Source organism: Rhamphochromis longiceps, linkage group LG10 (genome assembly GCF_057381845.1).
Source record: "Rhamphochromis longiceps isolate RC_006_pf linkage group LG10, R_longiceps_female_GT1.1, whole genome shotgun sequence".
Taxonomy (NCBI): Eukaryota; Metazoa; Chordata; class Actinopteri; order Cichliformes; family Cichlidae; genus Rhamphochromis; species Rhamphochromis longiceps.
This window is the reverse complement of record NC_140566.1, coordinates 20,174,611-20,195,311: the sequence shown is the minus strand read 5'-3', so window position 1 is coordinate 20,195,311 and position 20,701 is coordinate 20,174,611. Positions and strand designations below refer to the sequence as shown.

The following is a 20,701-nucleotide window of genomic DNA, read 5'->3' as shown; positions in this document are numbered from 1 at the left end:
GAAAATATTTTTTTCTTTCATTTGCTTTGCATTTCAATTTACAATAATAATAAAAACATAAGCAGATAATCTGATGGAGAAATTCAGAGAAAATTTCCCCATCAGAAATTTTTGAGAAAAAGAAAAATTTGATGCTTTTTCTCAAACCAAAAGACAGTTCAGTCAGAACTGCAATTTGTGTCATGCATAATTTCATATTTAAATTCTACTTCTCAACACTCTTAACAACAGTCCACAACATATTATGAAACACTTGGCTTTACTGGTATAATTTATGGCTATTGCACTGTATTACAAATGAGTAAGCTAATTTCAATATGTTATTCTATAACACTCCTCTACGATTTAATACAGCAGTGATTACAAGGTCTTGTTTTTGCTTTCATGCGATTGAGATAAGTTCTTTTGCAAAGCTTCTTAACTGCATTCATCACTTCTTCTGTCTTCAAAGCATATACAATCGGATCGAGCAAAGCTGGTATTGTGTGTGTCAATGTGGAATTTATCATTCTGGCATTAGGATCAATGTAGGAGGTCATTGCAGCTATGTTAGTGATTCCAATTGGCAAGAAGAAAATGACCACAAGGATCAGGTGAGAAGTACAAGTTTTTAATGCTCTGAGTCGCTCCTCTCTTGACGTAGTCCTGCTCAATGCTATGAAAATACAGACATATGTGGCTATTGTGAATATAAGAGGAATGATGATAAGTATAGCAACAAGTGCAGATGCCATGTTGTAATTTAAAGATGTATCATTACAAGCCAGACGATAAACTGGTCCGTGATCACAGAAAAAGCTGTTAACCACCAAAGATCTACAGAATGAGAGACGATTAACAAGCCCAACCATGGTTGCTATTACACTCACTAAAAAAATCCATACAAACAGCAGAATTGCAGTAATTGATTGTTCAGTCACAATACTATGATACCTTAAAGGGAAACAAATGGCTATAAGTCTGTCATATGCCATAGTGACAAGTGTCCATGACTGCACACTTGCAAAGAAAATAACAAAGAACATATAACTTAAACAGGCGTCATAGAGGATGTATCTCCTGTCAAACAGAAACGTATCTAAGACTTTTGGGATGAGAGCTGTGCTCCCACACAAATCTGTCAAAGCCATGTTGAACACAATCATGTATTTAGGAGTATGAAGAGTCTTCACCAGTGAAATAAGTGAGAGAAGAAAACCATTACCCAAAACAGTCATGATGTAGACAAAACACAGGAAGGCATAGAAATACCTAATATGAGGGATGTTGGAAAACCCACTGAGATAAAATTTTGCAGGGCGAACAAATGTGTTATTAAACATGGTAGTGGTTTTATCTTCTGTTCCCATTGCAAATATTTGTTTCCCTAAACATAATAACAGTAGAATAGAATAAAGCATAATGAGTTACTTGATTGTTGCTGTGTAAAAAAACTAAATTCACCCGCGAAGACAGAGCATTGCACAAGTGGGTTATACTGTGAAAGATGTGCCGCTTATATATTACCTCTATCACTGTGTGACAGTTGGAAATTCAGGTAGGTGTGCCTCTTTCTATCAGAGTTTATATCATCAATATGATGGCGTAACTGTTTAAGAGCACTGAATCATTAATGAAAAATGCTTAAAACAGCACTGGAAGAAGTAAAAAGTTTTAAGTGTCTTAACCCTCCTGCCATCCTTTAATAAACTCACACCCATCACCCTAGGGACCATTCTCAGCCACGCCATAAAAAGACCATATATCCATATTTTATTCCACTTTAAATTAGCCAACCTTGTAAAACTACTTCTCCCTGAAATATTCATGTAAAGTTTTAATTATATTTTCGTTGTTTTAACCCTTCAAATCCCAGTGTTATTACATGAGCGCCCTGTGTTATAAGCCCCAAAAACCAAAAAACGAAACTAAATATTTCCACAAAAAACCAGTTGAAGTAATATGTGATTGTCATTATAAGTAGGCCTTTAGATGGACCAAAGATTGGCACCAACATACATTTTGACCTGCCATTATTTTTTTTGCATTTTTTTTGCAATTTAAAAATTAAAACTTCAAGGCCTTGAGTCTTCATTGACATCCAAGAAAAGAAGAAAAAATAAAATCATATGATGATAATTTGGGGTTGAAAAATAGCGTTTATAATGGAAGTCAATGGGCAGAAAATGGTCCCCAGGGTGATGGGTGTGGGGATTTCTGCTGCTCAGCCATTTTAGGCTGATTTAAGGAATTCACACTGGAATATTAACATTGACAGGTAAAAACTATCCTGTGGCAAGTTTGGTTATATTCCACTGAACACAGTGGAAATGGCAGCCATTTAACACATAGCAGTGGCACAAAAAGGTCCCAAGAAGGCAGGAAGGTTAAACTAAATTGTGTCTGAGTTTTTTTAAACAAGCAAAATTTGAATTGAAGCCACTAAGAGCTTTTAATGCTCTTTGTTTGTGTGTGGAAGGCTGATGGGGACACTCAAGTTTGTAAATGCAATAATTCGTACCATAGGTGCATCTACTAAAATCTCAGATAAGTTTGAATCTCAGTGACCTTGACCTCAAAGTCAAGGTCATGTAATGACCCCATGATGTTTCAATGTCTGAGGCAGGCCACAATGAGTGATTTGGTCTTTCAGATTGTGTTGATCTACTTGGATGATCTATTCGTGTTTTCAACAATATTCCAGGATCACCTTGTGAGAGTCTCTTCTCAAGGTAAAGGTTGAAAAATGCCATTTCCTCTGGCTCAAGTTCAAGTTTCTCGGTCATGAAGTGTTGGCTCAGGGGATAAGCACTGATCCTGACAAGATAAGCGCTGTGGCAAAATGGCCCAACCGCAGTACTGTGATAGAGCTAAGTTTTTTGGAATTTTGCAGTTAGTATAAGAGATTTATTGAGGGCTTTTTCCAAACTGCAGGGCCACTCCATGATGTAGTGAATGTCTGCGTTAAGAAGACCAGTCATGGCAGGGCTAAACAGCTTTTTGCTTCAGCCTGGATGTCACAGTGCTTACAAGCTTTTGAATTACTTAAGGAAAAGTTGACTAGTGCCCCTGTTCTAGGCTATGCTTCGTTCTCCAGAGGCCTGGTAATGAACTAATCATTTGATTCAGGTTTGTTGACCCAGGGTGATATCTAAAACCTTCAGGACACCGGCCTTTGAGGCCTGGAGTTGCCCAAACCTGCTGTACACACTCCAGCCTCGTCCCCTTCTACCGAAGTGTCGAGGAAGAGCCAGAGGAAGAGGCCCAGGGACAGCCAGGCTGTACTTCAGTTTCTAAAAGACCAGGTGGAAAGAGAGGAAGAGAGAGAGAGACAGGCGCTGACTAGGGAGGAAGAGAGGGAGAGGGCAGCTACTGAAAGGGCAGACCGATATCTATCACTGTTTGAAAAACTTGTCGAAAAATTTTAAATAAAGCAATTTAAATCTCAATAATGAAGTGAGGTTTCTGCTGCATGTGCAACAGAGAATTTCTTTAGTCAAAGTAAAACATCATTTCAACAAGTGTAACAGTTACAATAACCTTTAACATTGAATTCAACCTATACAACCGTGAGCGCACAAGCAAATATACAAAAACGAACACTAATGTACACTATTTACAAGCTGAACAAATAAAGATGTATTTTAACTAATTAACTTAACTAACTAACACTAATTTGGAAAAAAAAATGATTTGAATTTACTTTTTTTTTTAACCAACAGTTTAAAACAGGCTTTTTCTTTTGGCCTTAGCTGCCTACATATCTTGTGTGAGCATGACTACATCTTACAAATGAAACCTTTACCTAGATGTAGTCATGTTCAAACAGACATGCAGGCAGCTGTTCAGGAGCAAACAGTCGTGCAGCAAGCCTGGCTCGGATACAAGCTCCAGAAAACTCCCTGTCCACGCCCGTGCAATCTGTTTCGGCTTCTGGTCCTGCTTGTGCCGCCTCCTCCTCATCTCCTTCTTCTTGGCAGACGTCATCTGTTGCCACACAGATGTTGTGGAGGATGCAGCAAGCTCCCGCAACTTTGGGAGCAAACAGAGGCCGGATCTCAAGGGCTCGCAAGAAAATGGAGCGCCAGCGTGTTTTGAGGATGCCAAAGGTACGCTCTATGATGTTTCTGGCCTTGGTGTGGTGCCGATTGAACCTTTCTTCAACTTGAGCTTTAAAAGAAAGACAGTACACACTTTTATTCAGTGCTTAATAAACTTTCAATTAGTGTAATAGGTAGAATTATAATATTGCATTTCTTTTCTTAAAGCTCTGCATGCTTCACAGTAACATATGTAGCACTACACGTGTTTGTAGGTGTAAAGAAAAGGGGAATTATTTTCTTACTTGACACAGGCTGGCGATATGGGGTCATTATTGCCACTGGGTGCTTAAGGCAAGGGTATCCTCCATCTCCCAAGAGGAAGTAGCCTGCTGGTGGATACAGGGCCTGTTTGTACATTGGGGATCTTCGTAATACTAGTGCATCATGCACAGATCCGCAATTACCAATGTACACATCTAGGAACGCACTTCTGGAGTCACAGATGCCCTGCATCACGATAGAGGGAAACAGTTTCCTATTGATGTATGACCTCTTACAGGGCTCTAGAGTGCGACCAATTTGGTCGCAAATGCGACCAAATTTTTTAGTGGTGCGACTAAAAAAAAAACATTTGGTTGCACCTGTGCGACCAAATGTTCGGGTAGCAAAAAAAAAAAAAAAAAAATCTGCAACCTTCCCTGTGGTCAACAGTAGACACACATTTTGCCCCTATCGTGGACTAAACCAATCAGAGATAGTAAGGGGCGGGACCTCTCTGATTGGCCGTGGTCCAGTTGAAAGTCCAGGTGGAAGTGGGAGGTGAGTAGCTTGAATAAAGCGATATCAATTCATTAAATCCTGAATCGACTTTTAAATATAACTGTGTTTTGCCAGAAACGCCAGATTCTCCGATTAAAGCTCACAAAACCATTTCAACAACAACCAAACAGCAAATGAGAGCAGGTACACGGATTCCCCACAAAGACGTAAACACAGAGCGGACCGACGCATCAGAACCAACTTTGTCTTTCTCGGCTTTCTCACCCGACGGCCCGTAGACGGACACGCTGTCGGAGCTTAGCGATTCTGTTGCGTCCGGTACGCGCTGTGATTACGTCTTTTTGCGCTGATTCTGAGCTGCAGGTTTTGTCTCTCTCCAACCAAAATCCACCGAGCCAGCAGCAAAAGAAGCAGCAAACTGCGCTTCACATTTGATCAATGTCGTCATGAATTTTGCTGTTTTGCTTCCACGACTATTAAAATCACACTTCATGCACAGCTAGCTCTCTCTCTATCTCTCTCTGTACTTCAAGAACAGTTTCCCGTCTCCAATCTCTGTTTTCTGTATTATTAATTCGCTTATTACCCACCAGTCTACCGTTGGTTACAGCGCTGTCGGCTGCTGTCTTTTTCTTTTCTTTTTTTCACTTAAATGACCTCGGACAAGAAAGCCTGTTTTTTCTGTTGTTCAATACTGAAGAAATTTTAACTTTATATGCAGAACATTGTAGAATATTTTTAAGGTTATCTACTATAAAAAGCCAGACCAGGAAAATCTCCTTCATGTTTTTCTGTGTTTTATTCTCAGTTACTTTCACACAAAGGCATCTGCTGTGATGTTCACAATTCTGATGAAGTCAGTACTGATAAATGATCAGAATTATAATATTTCTGACTGTCTGAGGCTAAGTTGAATCGAATCGGGACTTTGACAACCGGAATCGAATGGATTATAGAAATCAGTGATGATACCCAGCCCTAGTGAGCAGCCTAGGCATGACAGAAGTGGATGTAGCTGTAATAGGAAAAAAACTATTGCTAACTTTTCTGTTAAGTTAATGCCTGATCCTTCTGAAATTCATAGCCAGTGCTCTGACACGGTGTCATCAATCTTTGAATGCTGAAAAAGTACAGTGTATCCAGAAAAACACATTATATTATATAAATTATTATAAAATTTGTGTGCGCCTAACTTTTGTGCCAGTACGCCTAACTTTTTAAAGTTAGGCGTACCGGTACGCCCATGGCAAAAAGTTAGTCTAGAGCCCTGTCTTATGTGGTTCCCCAGGTGGAAGAATGCAGATGTGGCATCCATCAATTGCACCAGCTGTGCAACGGAATGCCTCATTGCCAGCAAGGCGTGCAAAGCCTGCCCCAACCTCTTCCATTTCTTCTGCCTTTGGGAAATGAATGACGCGATGCAGAATTTTCATCATTTCCTCTATGACATTGTGGACAATCCTGCACACTGTTGCCACCGGCATGCTAAAGATGTCTGTTGTCACTTGGTATGAGGCTCCACAGGCCAGCCAGTAAATGGTCACGAGCACCTCAATTTCGTGGTTCCATCCGTGTTGTTTTTCCCGGGGGAGCATTTGAAACAGCATGTTAATGCTTGCTCTTGACAGTCTGAAGGCTGGTTTTAGGTCAGCTCCAGTAAAGAAGATTGAAAGGATGGGGATACTGTTATTACTTTGTGTATATATTTTTTGCTGGGCTTTTCCCCTGTTTTAAAAAAGAACAAAAGATACTTACAGTATTTAAACAGATATGATTCAGGTTTTTTATATATTTATTGAACAGTTACTGAAATATTTATTGTTATTTTTAGTATACGTTATGTCATGTTTACTTAAATTTGTGATTAAAACACAATATGAACTTCGATGGCTTTCTTAAGTGTGTATTTCTGACCATTTGCATGACATACAAATGTCCTATTTATGTTGTTAAGTTACTTGAGAATTCACTTGTCTTTGGAGAGCTTGTTTCAGTACTCCACAGTGATATCTTTGTTAAACTGTATAAGCTTTATCTAGTATTGATCTACCACCATATGATATTATACACAGCAAATGTGACCTTTTCTCTAGATTTGGGAGTACATGCATAGAAAAACCAGGCTATTAATTTTTTTTTAAAAAAATGTACCGAGTCAAGAAGGCACGCCATCAAGGCACGTCTCCTCTCCCTCATCTTCGTCCTGGCTCTTCTCTCCCGGATCCGTCTTCTCAGTTGCGCTGCTTCGGTTTCAGCCTGAAGGTACAGAATGCCGGCAGCAACTGCGACAACCACCCGATCCATTTTTCCTTTTTTCTCTTTTCCTTTCCTTATCTTTTTACTGACCAGATCAACCACTGATACCACAAACTATTCCCGTGATTATTTCCCACCGGTGGCTCTTTATATAGCCGCACATCTTGCTATAGTGCAGGTAAAGTAGTTAATGAAAATATTTTTCATGTATTATTTTTTCAATGAAAACACACAGAGTAACGTTTATATGTAATTTTATTTCATTCTTTATTGATAGTGGAGCAGCCGATCCAGCCTGGTGATGTTAGCCTGACCTGTGACATCATCTAGTACGCTGGTGTTCCAATTGTACAAATCGCGAGTCCGTGCTCGCGTTCTCGGCGAGTCCGTACTCCCGTGCGTTCTCGGCGAGTACGTACTCGTGTACTTTAGAATTGAGAAAGGGCCTGTGTCTTGGGGACAAGCACCCCAATACAGGAAGTGTATATTAGCTCTCTGTTTAAACATCTCTCGTAATCTCCAGCAGGCAATTCAGAGTTCAGATGGAGCTGATGGGTGAGGGAACTTGCCCAGTTCTAACTACCTCTCTCTCCCAGGTGTCTACCTTGCCTGTACTACTAAAAGCTGGGGGCCTTAGCAGCCTTTTTTTTTTTTTCTTGCGCCTGTCCCGTTTGGCTCTTTTGCCATCAGAATTATTGTCTAAAGGCAAAGAAAGATGCCCAACGGATTTACTTTACCAAATTGACCATCCCAGCCTTGCCCCTGGAGGGGGGAACTGCACCCAGACCCAGGTGGTGTTACCCTTTTCCCTGCGGTGGGGAGAGGCAGACTGCCCCGACTCCGCAGCAGCAGGGAGGCCCCACACTCCAGACCGCAGTCGGACGGCCGACTCCACCTTCTAGCCCCCCCGCTCCAGCAGGCCGCAGAGAACGGGGGTGAGAGAAGACTCCAAACCTCCCTCCACCCGCTCATTGTAGTGTTGATGCATGTGTGTTCTAAGGTGCATTTAAAACCCAGGAGGGCATGGAGCTACCTGCCAGAGAGCAGCAGGTAAGCGCATAGTCCCTCCTGCTAGCCCTCAATGTCTACGTGTATTTAAAATTGAGAGGTGGGCAACAGGGGTGAGGTGTACACCCTGATGGTCTTTTGGAATCCGTGTAGCGTGCCCACCCCCAAGATCCTATATGTATGTGTAATGAGAGTGTGAGTAATGTGAATGTCTAAGTTGTGGGATAAAATTGAGGCAGAGGCAGCCAGGAGGGGACAGAGGGGGAAGTTGGAATGTTACATTTCAGACACTTTGATAAGTCTTCACATATCGCGCGCCAAAACTTCTGAACTGGTGGACAGAACCAAAGAACGTGGATATAATTGTCCGGTGAATTGGTTTGGCAGTGTGAGCAGTTGTTGGTAGACGTAAAGCCCATCTTGAACATGAGCCTTAGCAGCCTTGCTGCTGGGCCTGGTACCTATAAACTATTGTAGCTAAGATATAATATACTGAGTGTGAACATTCTCAAAACTGTATTGTATATAGTTTATTTTTTGTTGTATAAATTTAATTTTTGTAAAACTAAGGTTCCACATGTCACTGTTGAAGTGGGGCATTAATCAGTATGACACCACTTGTAAACATGCTGCATGTGTGGGGGTTCCCAGCCAGAGCTGCATGGACTCCACACTGGTAAGGCACACTTTCTGTAGCTCCTCTGCCTGTACTAAATTATACGTTTAAATTTGGTGTATTTTTCTTTACTAAGTATTAGTTCTTATGGCTAAAGGCCCCCAAAGTGTTTTTGATTACTTTGAACGAGGAAAATAGTAATTGGAACTGCCTTTTATCTGTTACACCATCCGTTTATGTGTTCCTCACTTGTGCTAAACAGGGATGAGGAGAGGCCTGCTGTTGCTGTGTGACACTGATTTTGCTGAACCACTTTGTCTTTTAGGTATGTGTAAATGTACAGGTTTTGTTTTATGTGTATAATGAGTATAATGATCTGAGTCTGCACATTGAATAGTATTTTCAGCCATGTTGGGAAAAGTTACATTTGTTTGAATATTTTGTAACTGATCCATCTTAGTGGGGATTGCTGTATGGACTCTGGGATGAGGAGAGGCCTGCTGTTGCTGTGTGACACAACGCATTCAACCGTTTGAAATCTGCTACACTATACCTGTTACTGCAGATCCCCTCTAGATAGGTGCACTTGGAATATAATTGCATACAGTTTAGTGGCCTGAACAGTAGGCCCCAGGGGTCTGTTAGTTTTAAAGGGCTAGAGTAACCTGTAAGAGTTATTCACACTAATACTGATTAATACTTAGGTTTTAACCTTTATTGAATATTCCAATAAACACTCTGGAAACATAGAAAACAATGAAACACTACCTCAAAGATCCAGTACCATGACAATAACATTATGTACTGCTACTTTCAGAACCTTTAGCATTTAGCACTTAGGTCCTCCTACGCCATTCAGGCAGCTAACGAGCGGCTTACGCTTCGTCCCAGGCAATGTCGACGGTTCTCAGATCATCCATAAATGATCGACGCCATGTGATCTTTGGTCGGCCTTGCTTTCGTTTGCCAGTGCGTGGGAGCCATGTAATGGCGATCTTGGCCGGGCGATAAGGGAGTAGACTTAAAATATGGCAGTACAATGGTAATTTCAGTACCATTGATATTTATTTTAGAGATGGCACGATACCACTTTTTTATGTCCGATACCGATATCATAAATTTGGATATCTGCTGATACCGATATGAATCCGATAGTGTTTTTAATCAATAAAACAGTTTTTTTTATATCTTGCTGCATTTTGTATAAGTTCATACTCAAGTTTAAAAAACAACATCAACAATAAAGCTATTCTGTTATACCTGTATGCAAAAAAAATTGTTCAGTTTCGCAATACTGATCAATCTAATAAACTTAAACCTACACCATCCTCCCTATTCTGGTATTTTAAAGAGTAAGCAACCTAACTAATAGGGTTCCAACTCCCAGCAACAAAAATAAAAAAAAATAAAAAATAGGGAACCATTCCTCACGCTCCACCTCATGATGCTTAATCGACATAATCAATCTTAATTTGATGCAGTGTGGAAAAAAAATGCACAGAAATAAATTATTTTTCAAGAATAATTAAATAGATTCAACATCTTTCTTCAACAGAATTGCAGACTGCACAGATCGTACCTTCCCAAAGGAAAAAGTACTATAGCTTACTAGGGTATATTAGACTTAATAGTTACTATATACAGTAATGGACTTCTATACATTTTACATCAGATTAAAACTTTGGGTGTAAGATTCGGATAATTATTTATTAAAAGCTAGACATTTTAAATGAGAATAAGAAAGAAAAGTACGTCTTTGTGCCCCCTGGCTAAACTTTGCTAGAGCCGCCCCTGCACAGTTACCAGCCATCAGCTGCGTAGAAAAGGATCCTGGTGTAGAAAGTAATATTAAATAAATTCTAACAACAGATTATCAAAGTTAAACGTGCTGCTGTTGTTCAGCCGCTGGTTTCCTCTTTCTGGTGCGAAGTGGGCCAAAAACAAACAAGAGAGAAAAGCCGATCAGCTGATCATTGATCAGTTTCACGATTGAAGTAGCAACAGGAGAGAGAGAGGGAGAGAGAGAGGCAGTCGCTCAATATATCGGTTGTTAAGCTTAAAGCGGGAATGCTTTACAAACATTCAGAGATGGACTTACACACTTGCTTTACTTCTCTGGGATAACTTTGTCAGAGATGAAATGCCGGGTTGTTAGCGAGGCTCCAAATACTCAACCAGACCGCAGACAGTTCTCGCACGCCACAGCCGCTCTATCACGTGACGCATACTGCTCCAACGTGCTAACGTTATGAGGCGAGTTACGGCGTGTCGCAAGTTTTGTGAGGAGCTTTCGTGATATTTAATGGATCGGATTACAGTTTTTATTTCTCTCCGATATCCGATCCAGTAATTTAGATCAGTATTCCACCCATACCGATACGTAATATCGGATCGGTCCATCTCTAATTTATTTAGACTGTTTTTCTCCAATTGATCTTTCTGAGTTAATTTCAGTAATCACTTTCTTCAAACCATCAATGCGTCTTTTAGACTCCATTCCTACAAGACTCATCAAGGGAGTCCTTCCATTAATTAATGTTTCAAACTTAAATATGATCAACCTATCTCTAATAATCAGCTATGTAGCACAGGCCTTTAAGCTGGCAATAGTTAAACCCTTAAAAAACCCATCACTTGACACAGCTGTCTGAGGTAATTATAGGCCAATTTCAGCCCATCCTTTTATCTAAAAAATCTTGAAACAATTTTTTGATAAAAGTTGTAAAACAGCTAACTGATCATCTACAGAGGAAAGGTTCATTTGAAAAATTGCAGTCAGGTTTTAGAGCTCATCACTGTACAGAAACAGTTTTAGTGAAGGTTACAAATGATCTTCTTATGAACTCTGACAGTGGATGCATCTAGGTGCTTGTCCTGAGTACAGCATTCAATACCGTTGACCACAATATTTTACTAAAGAGATGAGAACATGCCATAGGTATTAAGGGTACTGCGCTGCAGTGGTTAAAATCATATCTGTCTAATAGGCTCCAATTTGTTCATGTAAATGGAGAGGCCTCTTCACTAGTGATGTGTCGGTCGTGAACAAAACGGCTCACGGTTCACACTGCAGGTCTTAATGCTCAATTCCGATTTTTTGATCAAATCCGATTTTTTTGTCTGCTTGTTCACGCTACAAATAAAATGTGACAGCAAACGCACTCTAGTGTGAACTCTCAAAGCGGCCCGCATGTGCAAAAGAAGACGTCACACACAACGCGCTCTGTTTAGACCCAGAGCAAACAGCATTGTTTGACTGATGGCCGTTAATATAAAGACTTGTTTCGGACTTTACGTTTCCCAATTTTGCTTTAAGTTATAAAGTTATTTTGTTATTTACAAATGGCCTAATAATTATCCTTAATGCTGTTTTAGAGAGGAGCGGTGCTTCAAAGGATAGTTGCAGATTTCTGTCAGAATCTGCAGATTATACAGTATAAATAAAATGTTCACGTTTCTCCAACATTGTCTTCCCAGCAGTTTCACCGGATGGCCAGGAAGCGTTCACGATGTTTTCTCGGGCGCTTCTCCGGCGCTGATAATTGGCGTCTGTCTTGTGTCAGTGACGTAAAAGACAGATTTAATGCGACAAGACCATTCAAACAGCAGTCGCTTTCTAAAACATCAGATATGTATCGGATTCAGTACCACATATGAAAGTGACCCAGATCGATTTGAAAATATCGGTTTTGTGCCGTTCACACTGTCATACTGTCAATGGAAAATTGTATTTAGTAGTCAGTATAATCTTTTAGTGATATAAGTTTGCATATGGTAGAATACTGCATGTAGTTATTTGTATTAGGAAATATTAAACCATGTATACTTAGAGGCATATAATTAATTGTGTGTGATCACTAACAGGCTGCAGGCTTGGGGTGCACCCCAGGAATGCACCCCCACGTCCTGGGAGCACGAGAGAGCTTGTACCTGGTTTTATTGTTTTATGGCAGGATTAACGTAGTTACGTTTGTTTTAGTCTAAGTGCTCTTTGTTTAGATGAACTGCAGGACTTCCTCACCGTGTTATCTAGGGTGAACCATCTAGGGTGAGGGGGAGGCTACCCTCTTCCTGACCAAGGATGTTTGACCCTTTGATCAGCAGTAACACACACACACACACACACACACTGAAGTATAAATAAAGACCGGGGCAGTTTCTTAGTGCGAGTCTCTCAGTAGGGAGCTGCCCTTGCTAGCAAGAACTCTGTGTGTTTCTCTTCTCTGAGTCTTTACTGAAGAAGTGTTTTAGAATATTTTCCCTAACATTATTTGGTCCTTCGTAGCCGGAGCAGAAAATATCAGAATTGTTATCTGTGACTCTGTTCCAGGATCCAGCACTGATTCCTGACGCCGTGGGGAGCCAGCACTGAAGCCTGTGCACAGCCCTCTTGGACGAGGAGAGAGCCCCAGGACGTTAAATTCGGGTCTGGGCCGGTGTTATAATCTGGTCCACGGCGGTGGGATTCAGTCCAATGATCTGAATCACCAGTGGGACGTCAGGGGTGAGAAACACTATTTTGGTATATAAGACGGCCGCAAAAGTTTAAAGAAATGTGGTAAAAAAGGTCTAAGTTCGCCAAAAGGAACTGTGTTTCGACCAGTTTTAGAGGTAGCTGAAATTATCTCGTGACAAATTAGGTTTAAGTTTGGCAAAAGGAACTATGTTTCGACCAGTTTTAGAGGTAGCTGAAATTATCTCGTGACAAATTAGCGCGCAACTGTCTATGTGTGTGTATGTGTCTGGAAGTAAGTTGATTTTACAGCACAATATGCTGCTGAACTACTTCCATTTTTGTTTTCTTTGCTGAGGCTCACGTGCTGGTGACAGGAGAACGGTTGAGTTTCATCTCATAAAACTGATACCGCTTCACCGTTAGGGTGAAGTCGAAGGCCGTATCAGTAAACCACTCTGAAGTCAAGCGTGCCAGCGACGGCCCAGCAAAATCTTTGAAAATGGGTGATAAACAAGAAAAATTAACACCTGATGAGAAATGTCTAGAAAAACAGCAAGCCGGAGCAGGACTAATGCAAAAGAAAGAGAGAGGAATGCATAGTGGAAGAGCAAGAGGTAGAGGCTACACACACACACCAAACAGTGGCTTTAACACTACATGCTGGAGGTGTGGAAAAGAGGGACATTTTGTACGTGACTGTAAGAAACAAAGAAGACAGTAACTCAGAATAGGATAGCAGCTCAGGTAAAGAGAGCAGTTCAGACTAGGAAGAACATAATAATCCCTCACCCAGCAAAAATTAGAGATCACAGTAGTTTGAAGTAGTTTAAAAAAGGGTTGGAAACAGACCTGACTGAATAGATATAAATGCAAGAGGAATAAAGTAAAATAAACAAAAAGCTAAATTACAACTTAATTTTAATGCATTCAAACTAATAATAAAAAGGATAACAACCTATAAACTGGTATTAATAATGAAAGCAGATAATTCACACAAACAGAACTGTGATAACTGTGATAACTGGAGTGTGCAGCGTTTCCGTGAGCAGTTTTCCTGCATCTTGACTTGTGTGTAGAGTGTTTGTTAAGTCTAATTGTTGAATGTTGCCATTGTGTTTCTTAAATTTGTACAGTCTTAGTTTAAGCAGTAGGATCAAAGCCATTCCTTTGATTCTGACCACCTCTCCAGCCACTCTGTGCTGGGGGAGGTTTTATTGTAGATACATCCTATCTGAAAGATCTGTTTCTTTTGATATAAGCTTCCTGGGTTTATGACCCTTTGGTCAGCAGGAGGTCTCACACACACACACACACACACACACACACACACACACACACACACACACACACACACACACACACACACACACACACACACACACTCAGTGTATACATTTACATACAGTGCCTTGTCTTTGTAACCAAAGGGGGGTTGCAAGGGGAGGTGCTTTGTAAACTATTGTTTGAAGTTTGTCAATAAAAGGCAGCGAGAGGAGGCCACCATTTTGGGGTTCTTTGTCGTGCTGGACACAGACGAGGCCTCCCTTGTGCAAGTAATGGATCGATCGACTGTCTTGTTTTCTTCATGATGAATAAGTCTCTAGAATTAGCGGGGTTTGTGGAAACACAGACCCAACAGTGTTCATAACATCAGCATCATGTTTTTGTTTATTTGTTTTGTTGGGTTGAAAAATAGTTAAATAAACTGGTGATCATATTTATGGATCACCATGGCACATATCATCAGCCATGTGATTTATTTACGCAGATGAAAAAGTGAGTGTGAATGTGTCTGACGTCACAGTGTTTTTGTGCGCTGTGTAAAAGTAATTGCCTTTGATTGTGAGAGCGGTGATTCTGCAGGTCACCAGCTATTTAAAAATATATATATATATATAAAAAAAAGAGTGAAAAAGAGACAAAATTTACATTGTAGATGAAAAATAATTATAGGAAAAAGGTTTTGTGTTGATCAGCCAAGAACAACTACAATCTTATTTTCTGCTTTTAAGAAAGGACTGTTCACAAAAACAGAGAGAGAGAGAGAGAGAGAGAGATGTGTGTTGATTAAGCAGCGATGATAATAATGAACATGTCTTAGTTTGTTACTTTCAGGTGAAAAGCAGACCTGAATCAATTTTCCACATGCAGCGGTCGAAAGAAAGTTATAGTTTAACATCATTGGAAACATGCAGGCCAAGTTTCTGGCTGACTTATTTAAAGCGCCATGTGTCTCTCAACCTCACAAGCAAGTGCTCACTCCTCCCTGAAGAATGCAGCTCCAAAGAGCAATAACATGGCAGATAAAGACAGCAGCAAGTCCTGAGCAAAGAGTCCCAGCAAAGCAGCAGCAATGTGGACAAACAGCATCAGAGAAAAAGAGCAAACCCATCATCCTGACTGATCAGATGAATGGCACTGTGTCTACAACAAGCTGAAACTTCACTGTGCATGTGAAGAAAACGTTTGAGGAGAACTGAACTGTTGGAGTTTGACATTTGCCACCTGTGGAGTAAAATGCCAAGAAGAGACAGTGGGACACAGGACAAAGCTGAAGAACTGCCGGCTGTTGGACTGTTGAAAGTGGGAGAGGAACACAGAGTGAGAAGACTAGGTGAGAACACAGAGGAATGCTGTTATTTAATGTGGGAAATCAAAATTTGGGTTAGTAAACCTGGGGAAAAGAAAACTGACTGCTTAAGTTGGAAAATTGTGAAGGAGTCTGAAACATTGTGAAAATAGAAACATACAAAATCACACAAACAAGCAGAACATGAATTAACCCTACTAACAATTCCAAACACAAAATGACTCATGAAGACTCATAGCACATTAGTTAAGAAATGATTAAATAATAGCAGAGAAGTGTGTAGAAAAGGCAGCTTTTAAGAACATGCTCTGCTGGATATGCAGCTCCACAGACATGCATTAGACCTGCCTAATAACACAAACACCCATGCAATGAAAATTAGCTTGTTATCTTTCATCAGTGTTAAAATAGTGTCAATTTAGCAGACACTCGTTATCAAATACTGAATTTATCCAATGCAAAAAATTGACTCTCTAGGTTGCAGGACAACAGTTTAACTTTTGTGGGAAAAAAGATCCTGGTTTGACCAACCAGTGATCAGACAATAAATTTTGTTGTTAATATAGTAAATTGGGAGAAGCTTCCTGCTTGATTGATGCAGCGCAAGTAATTTACTGTATGAGGGAAATTGTCTTTTGTGATACTATTTTGAACATGCTTTTCTGTCGTCCTGTCAACTTAGTGGGTTAATAGCTGATATGCAAATTAGTTGATCGGTTTTAGATTAATGAAAGGTGACTGAATTCTAGCACGAGTGAATGGGATGTTTGTTGTGTGTTGAGTGGAGACTCTAAAACACTGAGTTTCCTGTTTTGATGTGCGAGTGAATCCTGTATTTAGATACACAACTCTGAATATGTCAGAACAAACTTCTTTTGTGAAGTGCATGACAGCATGTCACATGTTTTATGATGAAGGGAAAAAGGAAAAATTGAATAAAATAGATCTGTGGTTTAAATGAGTGAAGAGCACAGACCTGGTGTTTAAACTCATAGCTAATAAGACATTAGGCTTATGTGTGTGTTGTGCAGCTGATGGTTGGTTTGGAGTTAATCTAGCTGATGATTTTTCTTTTGTTGTGAAGTTGAGCCTGCCAATTAGTATGATGGTATGATGAACCATGCTAATGGTGATTTACCCTCCTGAGATGAGGAGCTTGTGTCATGACTATAACAAGGCCTTTTTATTTTGATACTTTCACAGTGCACTGAAAGTTTGGTTTGATAACCTCGGTTATTTTTCATTTTTATCTTTTGAACAGGCACTGATTTTGTTTGTCTATTTCTTTTCTTTAAGCAGATCTGCACGTCGGGAATTGAAAGTGCTATACGACCTGTCGAGAAAGCCGTTACAAGTGAGTTTTCTCCACATTAAAATGGGCTCTGGAGAAAGCTACTTATTTGGGACAATATTAGATGAGCGTCCCTGCCTAAAAAGGATTCAGCGAGGTAATCCGATCTAGAAGTTCTTCTTTTTCTTTTTCTTTTGAAATGACGTCATTTTGCTGAAAGTGGAAACTAAATACGACGATGGTTTCCACTATCAGCAAAGAAAGAATGAATGAATGAATGAATGGAAATAAAAAACAAACTGACTGACTGGTAAAAGCTGACAGGACTTGACCACGACTCAAGGTTAACCCCCACCTAGACAGGACACAAGGGTGGATGAATTTATGTGTTTTTGTTACAGGAGCAGAAAGATGACAGCAACATTCGAGGTTGCATGATGGTTTAACCTTTGAAATGCCATTTTCTGTGTCTGTGCATCTACCAGGGGTGTTATTCACTACCTTGTGTTGCTTACAGAGGTAACGGTGACAAAGTATGCATATGCCTGCGCAGCGCTAACATTTGCATTTTCTTTTCTACAGCATTGCAGTTTTTCATGTGTTTGATCATGTGATTTATAAGAGGATTAGTTAATGTTTTTTTTTACTATAGGATTTCTGGGTTTATATGTGACTGACATTCTTTCTACAGCTAGGGATGGCTAACTTTATGGTGTTTTTATGGCACCTCTGGAATGTGGATGGCTGGCGCCTGCCCACCAGGATGATCAATGTGTGTTGCTAATGTTTGTTTTTTGAGACTACATGTAAAAGATTCGGCAGAAGCGGACAAGTGACATGAGACAAACAAATAAGAGATGCGGTGTTATGGAATAGTTAATATGGGCTCATTTGCTGGCCACTCTTGAGCCCATAAATAATATATGAGTGGAGTGACTTTGCTTACGAGAAGTCACTGATTACATTAGTGTTGACTGAGTACATGGGATGATCCATGTCTGAGGCAAATTATGGTAATAATTGTAGTTTACTGATTTGAGAAAACCTGCACATGACACTTGTCCTGCTAGTGCTGAATGCTTTATTACTTTATAGGTGTTTATAGGTGTGAAGTTTGATTTCACTTCCAGATTTTGCTTTCCAGGCCATGATGGTGTGTATGCAGGCTCCTGGCAGAGCCAGGTGTTATGCAAAACACACTAATATTTTTATTGCAGGATTATAGGTCCAGGGTGGTGCTGCTCCAGGGGAGGAGATGCCCTGATGTTGCCTGGGATATGATCTAGCTAATCTTTTTCTTTAAGACAGGAATCTGATTTTGATGAGTTGACTCATGGGAGTGTCCATGTGTCAAGAGAAGGGATCCAGGACTAATATGAAACAATGAATTAACATTAAATTTTGGAATTAACATTAAATTTTGTTTTATATAATTTTTGCAGCGATTTGTGTGATTAGCCGTTTTATTTACAAATATTAAACCTATGCAAGTGGTGCACCCATGTTCAGATGAGGCTTTGATGGCCTATAAGTGAAGTTCACTGAACTAAAGAATGTGGTTTGATGATTGTTGACATACTCTCCAAATAGTTTGTCTTCCTAGCAAGGAAATACAGGTGCAGCAGTAATCTCCTGAGAAATCAGGACTATGCATGACGAGAAGGAGTGGCTGAGAGGATCGTCCACAAGATGGGAGCTGAGGCCAGGAGAGAGGCTTCAGGAGGATCAGAGATCATCTTCAGCACAGCGGACATCACACAGAGAGCTGTGCTACTGAGCTTCCGGGAGATCAAGAGGAGACTTCCCACACAGCGTTGGAATATGAAAACTTGAGGGATGGAGAGAGCGTGCCAAGCTCCATCGACAGCGCAGAGGGAATCTAAGGATGGCATCATGATTCTGTGAAAGCCCAGGAACCAGAAGCCATGGTGGTGATGACAGCAGTTTCCTATGAACAACACCTAATGCTGTGCCACTATACTGTGCATATGATGGCACACTGAAGACTGCTGGGATCACAACAGCAGTAAGATAACTGAACCCAGCACCCTTTCCACAGAGGTGTTTTTCTGCAGAGGATGGACAGTAGAAGAGTCATAAGTATTCCTACCGCAGGATGAAGGCCTGAAGTGAGGTGATGGGGGTTGATAGAGGCCAATTCAAGTGCTTCTGACCTTTTCAACTGCCTGCAAAATAGCGGAGAGATCCTCCTGGATTTATCAGAGCCACTGCAAAGAGGTCGAGGTCCCAAGAAACCCCGGCACCCTCAAGACAGCACAATAGAGAAATCTCACACTTGGTTGTTTCAGTGGTGAGGGGGGAGTGCTGATTGAGCCCCCGTAGGGTAAACTCGCACTTCAACCTCCAGCCTCTGATCAACTCTAGGCCAACCAAGTGCGAGGCGTGACGGACCTGTGTGCAACCATGGGAAGGTGGACCCTCTTGGTTACCTTGACTACGACGCTCACTTTTACAGGACCCCAGCTGGTGCCGGAAACAGCTGAACCAGGAGGAAGGCAGAGAAGATGGACACACGACAACTCTCACCTAAGGGATATGACGCAAGACCACATTCATCCGTGGATGAACAATGCCAGGTACCGTTATATCCACGAAAGAACAAAAGTAGAATCGGCAAATACAGACTGTTATGTCTGTTCCCATCTACCCAGCACGGCAACATACCCCACAATATATATGTTCCTGGACTAACTCTCAGGGAAGAACTACTCTATGATACTAGCAGAGAAAGGGGACTTTGTGTCCTCTTCAACAACACATTCTGCGTTTACATAAAGAAGACGCACATTCATCAAACATGACTGACGCCCTGAATGTTTTAAGACAGATCCAGCAGGCCCAAAATCAGGACTATGTAAGTGATACAAGTGACTGGTTTTCTTGGCTTTACACTGGCTCCTGGTTACAGGTGCTAAAAAGACTACTCATCGGAGTTGGGATATTTTTACTTTTATTTTGTGTCTTTGTAACGTGTATATTGCCATGTATAAAACTCATGATTAACCGCATAATATTTTCTACTGTTGCTGCATAAATAGCCATGACAAGTGATGATGATGATAATGACCCCGACCTGTTGGAACACGAAGACTTTGTGTGATTAATGACGATGTGACAGAAAATGTACAACAAGATGTTACAAACTGGTATCTCACTTTAAGTTTTACTGACAACAGGAGGGAATGTCAATGGAAAATTGTATTTAGTAGTCAGTATAATCTTTTAGTGATATAAGTTTGCATATGGTAGAATACTGCATGTAGTTATTTGTATTAGGAAATATTAAACCATGTATACTTAGAGGCATATAATTAATTGTGTGTGATCACTAACAGGCTGCAGGCTTGGGGTGCACCCCAGGAATGCACCCCCACGTCCTGGGAGCACGAGAGAGCTTGTACCTGGTTTTATTGTTTTATGGCAGGATTAACGTAGTTACGTTTGTTTTAGTCTAAGTGCTCTTTGTTTAGATGAACTGCAGGACTTCCTCACCGTGTTATCTAGGGTGAACCATCTAGGGTGAGGGGGAGGCTACCCTCTTCCTGACCAAGGATGTTTGACCCTTTGATCAGCAGTAACACACACACACACACACACACACACACACACACTGAAGTATAAATAAAGACCGGGGCAGTTTCTTAGTGCGAGTCTCTCAGTA

General features: G+C 40.7%; 1 protein-coding gene across 1 annotated transcript; it reads right to left on the bottom strand.

Annotated features, from left to right (window-relative positions):
* Positions 1-338: 338 nt before the first annotated feature.
* On the bottom strand, positions 339-1,352 carry LOC146660774 (olfactory receptor 8G17-like). The gene has a single exon (XM_085421607.1). It carries the CDS (start codon positions 1,347-1,349, stop codon positions 339-341), a length of 1,011 nt encoding a protein of 336 aa, XP_085277733.1. The 5' UTR covers positions 1,350-1,352.
* Positions 1,353-20,701: the final 19,349 nt, after the last annotated feature.

Excerpts from the sequence above, each read along its gene's own strand:
- LOC146660774 (XM_085421607.1), bottom strand. The coding sequence starts at position 1,349 with ATGGGAACAGAAGATAAAACCACTACCATGTTTAATAACACATTTGTT.